Source organism: Drosophila pseudoobscura, chromosome 2 (assembly GCF_009870125.1).
Source record: "Drosophila pseudoobscura strain MV-25-SWS-2005 chromosome 2, UCI_Dpse_MV25, whole genome shotgun sequence".
NCBI classification, from domain to species: Eukaryota; Metazoa; Arthropoda; class Insecta; order Diptera; family Drosophilidae; genus Drosophila; species Drosophila pseudoobscura.
The window spans coordinates 23,556,885-23,564,491 of record NC_046679.1 but is presented as its reverse complement, the minus strand read 5'-3'; the positions used below and the strand labels follow the sequence as shown (position 1 = coordinate 23,564,491).

Below are 7,607 nucleotides of genomic sequence, written 5' to 3'. Positions count from 1 at the left end.
CACACTCACACTCTCTCTCCCACTCACAAACTATTTACAGATGAGTTGAAGTTACGGTGGAAATACCCCAAGGGCTGAAGCTACAAATAGATATTTAACTTTTGTGCAATTGAATTGGTCCTCCCCCACTGGGAAGCAGGGATAAAAGTGGTAAATATTCCCGGAAAGAGTGGTAGAAATCGGGAGTGGGAGTGGCTAGGAGAAATATGGCAAAAAATAGGACTCGAAAGGGAGGGTGTAACAGTGTTAGAAAGCGAGGAAGAGGAGCTATTCCTCATCATGCCATAAATGAACCATGACCCATATGTTGTTAAGTTAAAAACAAACAGGAATTAATTTTGTTTGCGCTGGAAAATTTGGTGCCCAGACGAATTTGACAAAATTATCATTGCTAAGTTTTTTTTAACAACTCTCCCCTGTAGCTAACAATTGTATGAATCTAGTCACCTTTTCATTTTAACTTTTCCTAGAGTGTTCAGACTAATAGTTTATTTTAGTCGTTCGCCTACAGCCAGACAGGCACACTCGATTTTTTTTTTCCTAAATTCAAAATTTAATTTTTGTGGTTTTTTTTCTTTCTTTTTTTCAAAATGGGTAGATCACTACTAAAATCTCGATCCAACCAAGTGCTGAAGTGTGGGGAGTTCTATTTGAAGGTAGGGATCTGCCTTAGATCTGACAACCCTATTCCTAATCCTTCATCAATGGTGTGCAGACGAACCCGCAGCTGAGCTCCCTGCGAAAGTACAGCGATGGTGGCAGCCTCAAGGAAGCGCTGGCCAAGAAGATACCACAGGAGCGCGAGAAGATGCTGGGCATCAAGTGCCTGCACGGCGACAAGAAGTTGGGCGATATCAAGGTGAGCAATGTGATGGGGGGACAGCGGGGTCTGCTGCTCCTCATGTGCGACACCTCATATGTGGACCCCAACAAGGGGATCTTCTACCGCGGGATAGCACTGAAGGATGTGTGCGCCAAGCTGCCCCGCGTCCAGAAGGACAGCAAGGAGGGCACACCAGAGGGAGCGTTCTACCTACTCACGGCTGGGAAGATGCCCAACAAGAAGCAAGCGAAGGACGTCACCACGGAGTGGCAAAAACGGGGCAAGCTCCCCGACTACTGCTTCAAGCTGCTGGACAGCATGGACAAGCGTATCCATCCGATGGCCCAGTTTTGTGCAGCCAGCGCCGCCCTCAATCCGGAGAGCAAGTTCGTGGAGGCCTACACAAAGGGTGCGAAGAAACCCAAATACTGGGAGTACATCTACGAGGACTCCATGAACCTGTGCGCCTACCTGCCCACTGTCGCGGCGGTCATCTACTGCAATATCTTCAAGGGCGGAAAAGGCAACCGCAAGTTGGAGTCTTCTAAAGACTGGTCTGACAACTTTTGCAATATGATGGGCTACAAGGACAAGGGCTTTGTGGATCTGATGCGACTGTATCTCATCCTTCATGCCGATCACGAGAGCGGCAATGTTTCGGCCCACACCACCCAGCTGGTGGGCTCGGCGCTCAGTGATCCCTATCTATCGTTCTCGGCGGGCATGTGTGGTCTGGCGGGACCCCTGCATGGACTGGCCAATCAGGAAGTCCTGGTGTGGCTGAACCAACTAATCGAAGCCATTGGCTGTGAGCCAACGGATGAAGAGATACTCAAGTTTATTAATGATACGCTGAAGAGTGGTCGGGTATGTTCTACCTCCTCCAGCACCTCCAATTTGGAAAACCATCACCAATCCATACTCTCTTTCAGGTCGTTCCCGGCTATGGACATGCGGTGCTGCGTCAGACCGATCCCCGCTTCTCCTTGCAAAACGCGTTTGCGATGAAGAACTGCAAGGACGATCCGAGTGTTAAGCTTGTCACACGCCTGTGGAAACTCATACCCAAGGTGCTTAAGGAACTGGGGAAGGTAGCCAATCCCTATCCCAATGTCGATGCCCATTCGGGCGTGCTCTTGCAGTACTACGGCATGACTGAGATGAAATACTATACGGTTCTCTTCGGGGTGTCCCGTGCCTTGGGGGTTCTGCCCCAACTGATTTGGGCTCGTGCTTTGGGTGCTCCCATTGAGAGGCCGAAATCCTTCACCACCGATTTCCTGTGCAAGTTCCTTACCAAGTCGAAGGACAAGGGTAAGAAGTCTAAGAAGGGGCCCAAGAAGTGCTAAGAGTGGAACCAACCATAAAGAAGGAGTAATTTGGCAAAATAATGCAGTAAATAAAAAATTGGCAAACATTGGGGCTTAAAATAGACCTGAGCTTTCGTTTCATATTCATGTGTTTGACAAGAGGTAATTGGGTTTTGCTGTCACTCAGTGCAATCCTATAATGTGGTTTCAGACTTGCTTTGATATGTGGTGGAGTGGAGGAGAGGGATGGATATGCCACCTAACAGAGGCATGGCCCAGCGAGTACTAATTATGGGCAAGACAAAAATACAGCTTTGATGTCTGCGGCTCAGTTTCTCCGCCAATCCGTCAGTCACACGCCACGTCTCACATTTCCGTCCAACTCCTTCCGTCGGCTTCAATCGCAGCCATTAATTAGTTGTGTAATAAAATCTCCAGAATAATTATAATAATTAATTACTGAATATTCAAATGGATTTGCCAGAAAATCCATAGTTTGCTGGGTAAAACCACTTGGAAATTCGGTGCTAAAAAGCAAAATTTCAAATTCAATCTTTGACATGACAAAGAGCAGCCCTGCTTCAAATTAAGGGCACATTGCTGTTGTTTCCCCGTGGACAAATCAAACTTATTAATATGTGCATATAAAGAGGGAGCTCCCCACCGCACCGCAATGAATACCATTCAATGTACTCATGATTATTGTAATTTTTGTAAAAGCATTCCATCAACTGATTGATTTCAGTCCAAGTTCCTCTTTTGTTTGTCTCTCGGCCTTTTCAGTCCGATTGTATTCCACTCTCTCTGTTTTTTTTTTTTTTGTTTCATTTGTGGAAAATGTTGTTATTTCTATGAGTGATATTTTATTGTTATTTCCCTCTCCGCAGCAACGGCCTCCCTCGGGGGGATACTGTGTCCCTGGTTTCCACTTGAATGCGATTTTAATTTTTATATGGGAACACATTTGTTGCCTGTTTGTTCCACTTAACAAGTGACCCAATTTAGTGGTTGAGAAAGTGAGAAAAATAATTCTGCTGGGAATTGAATGCGCATATTAATTGATCTTTTACACTCCAGTCAAGATTCACATTTTCACTTCGAACAACAAAGTGCAAAAAATATTGAATCCATCCACTTTAAACCCTCAACGAGCCTTGACACTGGACAGAACCGCATTAATAAATTTTCTCCTGCATTAAATGCTCGTAAAATAATCATGATTATGAGATATTTTTTTCCCTCCATCCTTAACACATTATTAATTGCTGGGAGAGCAGGGGAGATTTGTGGTGAGGCGGGGAGGTTGGTGGAGTGAGAGGTGCCTCTGGGTAGAAAGACGAGAGGAATGAGAGGAAGGAATGTAAATGATAAAAGTTGAAATATGTTTACACAAGTTTGCCGGGGAAAAGTAAGCTGCAAAACGTTTTAATAAAAGCATTTACTATTTTCGCCCGCACAGTTATTTTATTGTTGAGGGAAATCACACAAAAACTTTTTTTATTGCAATTTTCTCCACCAACGCTCGCCCACCAGCCCACTCAGCATGTGTGTGTGTGTGTGTTTTTTGTTTAATTTTTTTTTTAACATAATTTGAAATTGTTTTGGAGTAGGGTGTTGGTGGTGTTGGCAAATGCAGCGGCACGGTCTGGCTTTGGCCTTGGCTGCTCAGAAAGGGAAAGCGTTCCACTCACACACACGCACACTACCACACATAAACACACCCACTTGAGCACGGGCACTCACACAGACACACACAGCAAGGGGGCAGGGTAGTGTTCTGTCCGCGAGTGAGTGGCGAATAAAACACATCCGCATCAGCCATATTCCGTCCCCGTTCATGTGGTCGCTGCAGTCCTGCTCCTTTCCACAGACCCAAAAAAAGAATAGAACCTAAAAACGCTATTCTCGAAGATAACGACTAAAAGGTACCCTAACACAAATATATTTTTCACTACGAATATGAAAGGACAATAGATAGATCAATAGACTATCGGGGTAGGATGAAATTTACAAGCTTTATTAAGAATACCACTGGTTTTGACTTATTTTTGCTTATTTGGTAATGATTTGGCTTTAATTTTGTATATGATATCTATATAGTAGATAATTGAAGCGGGAATAAAGTAAGAATAATGAGTGCTGGCGGTCTATCACTTACACTTTGCACAAGACCTTCTGCCTGTTTTAATTGTCTGATCGCGATAGTTTTTTGTGGATCGCTAGGAAAAAGTTGAACTTTCGTATCCATGAAACTATTTCCCAAATTAAACATATAATGTCCAAGATCAGGGTGTTTATACAGACGATCGATGCTGCTTCCATCATCCATCAGTATTTTAGATACACAAAATACCCTTGTAATTTACAAGCACTGGGTATAACAATATATGACTTTTCCAATGTATGTGTCTTTTTTTTATGTCTGTGCTCGTGTGTATCTATGTTTAGGGAAAGTGCGTGTGTGGTAGTAGTCATATAAAATGTTTGCACATATGCCAAGTTGCTTTCAGCCATTTGCTGCAATATTAAAACAAAAGTAATGCGAAAGTGCTTTCCAAACCATCGCCACCCACTGCCTCCCCAGCCCCAACCCCAACCCCACTATTACACGTATTGCAACCCCCCTCCCACCCTGCACCCTTGACCACCCATGGCACTCGAAGGAAAAACAAAACCGTAGATTAAAAATTGTGCAAAATTGTGTCTGGCAGGCAACTATGCTGGGATATATTTTAAAAACTGACCAAACTATGGCATTTGCCATACCCATTGATGGGGAGTGAAATAAAGAGTATGATGGGATTAAAGATGAAGATGGAACTCGGGAATATTTGGAATAATTTAGCTAGGGATTACGTTGATAAGTGAATTGGAGGATTGCTTCTGAAATGGCTTATACTTATTGAGATTTTATTTAAAATCTTTGAATTGAATATAATTTGTGTTCAGGAGAAGACTGAAGAGAAGAAAGGTATAGGTACATAGGTAAATAAAGATCTTGCGACTCTCAATGTTTAACATTAACCCATCTTTCCCATCAAAACCGAGATGAAACAACCAATCGTAGCCAAAGGGATACAAACCATTCGATTCTCTGCAAGGACATGTGTACATCTCTCATCGCTGGCACTCTGTTAATTTGAATACAAAAAGTCTCTTGGAAAAAAAGCCACTCGAGTGTTGAGTGTTAAAAAGTTTCACTTAAAGCCCCTTCCCTCCCTCTACCACTCTATTTTTTTTCTGTGTATTTTGGCCAACAGCAGTTTGTCTGTGGTCTCATTTCATTAACTTCCGCCCAAGAAGCCAGAAGGAGAAGCCAAGCTGAGGAATTCGCCATGGACTTGTACTCCTTTCTGTGGCCCCCCATATCTCTATAATCACTTTTCTTGTCGGCGAGCAGTACACGCAGCTGAAATTTGAATATTTCTCTCTATTCCAGCTCTCTGAGGCAATTTTTTATTTTGGCCAAAGCCAAGAGAGGAAGCCAAGAGGGAAATGCCATAACTTCCTTATAGACCGAAAACTTTATGGCTCTGGCAGCAGCTGCACTATCATCCCAAAAACCCCTCTCCCCATTCTCCTTGTTATTGTATTATAATGGTCTCTGGCGCGAGTCGGGGCCTGGGAATGGGAATGGGAATGCTCGGGATGGATCTGCGTATGTTCTATTTTTTAAGATATGCAAAATAAGTTGCAGTTACTCTCAACAAAAGCATCTCGCAGACAAACACATCAGACTATGTGGAATATAACAATGTATATGTGCAGAGTAGATATGTATGTACACATACATGCTACTATTACACCCTCTAAGAGGGGCTATGACTTTTAAGAGATAAAACTTTCAAGGAAAAGAAGAAAGCGTTTTCCTTTGGTCTTTAAAGCGTTATTTTTTCTGCACGCTGCTCGAACCCTAGTAATCGGGTCGCATGGGAATAATTGATCCACCCGAGCGTCACATGTTTCCACATCACTTGGCCTAAGTTTATTCAAAGTTTATTATTCTTATGACATTATCATATAATAACGATGATTTGACAAGTGTATCCGCAGCTTCGACTTGGGAAAACCTTTCTGCACTTTTCTATGTATTTGGCTGAGTAAAAAGTTTGCCGGGTACGCAGGAAAATTATAATTCTTCCTCTCTAAACAAAGACTCGCCCAAGGAGGAGGAAAGGACATTCTTCTGAAAGAGCAGTTGCCGTTGCAGCTCCAGCGGCAAAGGCAGTTGCAACAGCAGCACTGGCACTCTCTGACAGAGTGCCAGTAACTGTTGGCTTCCATTTGACAGTGGCCAGGAAGTTTGCCAGTCCGCTCGATACTCAGATAAATTGCATTCCACTGCCGCACGAGGGCTGAACTCGTGCTTCTTTCATTTCCAATTCTCTTGCCACTTTTTTATATTCCATAAACAGAAAAATCTTTGCCCTTTATCCCGTTGTTTAAATATACTGAAAACGTTGCCTGAATGTTGATCCCTTTTTATGAGTGTCATTCAAATATTCGTTTGAACATAAAACCAATTATTTGTGTACAATATTCTTCTGTGTTTGCCATTTAAAATAATTGTTTAATTAGTTCGATATGCGGCTCTGTATTTATTGGCCCATTGAATCCAATGAACACGTGTTAAATTAAATCACTTTTAATTACAGGTTAATTAAATATAATGCATACTGCATGGCCCTATCCCTACTGTTTTTGCATTGTTCACAATTAAATGGCTTTTTCCGATACTTGTTTGTACTGCTAATGAGAGTTGAACAAATTTAAAGAAATTAATGTTTATTTAATGGTGGAGGCGATTGTTGAGACAAAAAAATTAAATTTGACGGGAATATGTTCCGTTATTAAATCATTTCTGATAACTATAATAAATAATAGTTTGATACTTATATTTATTTAATATGTATGTATTCCCTATGCCAACTATCCTATCCAGGAAACTTTTCAATCTCTCTGTTGATTCTTTTTGCCCCTTAACACTTGTACTTTTCAATTTAGTTAGAAGTTAACCCCCCTTAACAAACCCCTACCCCAAGCAGTTTTAACCGATTTATAATGTACATAAAATGAGCTACTGAAACAACAACTTTACGAGCAAGTGCTTACCTAACATAACTTTCAAAAGTTTCTAGTTCGCCTTTTTTACTCCAACATTTTCTAGCAGTTTTTCCTTGTCTAGTGCTCTACATCACCAGCCCCCCTTTGTGGCATGCTACCCTCTGTAGCGCTCACTATTTCATTTTCCAGTCGAAGAAATATTCGCACATAGTTTTGCCCGACGGAATGTGCTAAAAGTGCCGGCAGGTAAAAATAATTGCGATTATACTCGCCATTTTTCCGCACAGCAATGCTTGAAAGGTTGTGAGTGGCGGAGGGAGTAGTGTAGGAAGGAAAAGGAGAGCGATAGAGGGAGAGAGAAACCGAGAGAGAGAGTGGAGTTTAGCTGTCTAGGGCAGACAGAAGATGGG

The 7,607-nt window shown here is 42.3% G+C and overlaps 1 protein-coding gene across 1 annotated transcript; it reads left to right on the top strand.

The window, feature by feature from the left end:
• Positions 1–488: 488 nt before the first annotated feature.
• On the top strand, positions 489–2,262 carry LOC6897659 (probable citrate synthase, mitochondrial). Its single transcript, XM_002137762.4, has 3 exons — positions 489–656; positions 716–1,690; positions 1,756–2,262. The coding sequence occupies exons 1-3, from the start codon at positions 591–593 to the stop codon at positions 2,170–2,172; spliced, it is 1,458 nt and encodes a 485-aa protein (XP_002137798.4). The 5' UTR covers positions 489–590; the 3' UTR covers positions 2,173–2,262.
• The last annotated feature ends 5,345 nt before the right edge of the window (positions 2,263–7,607 follow it).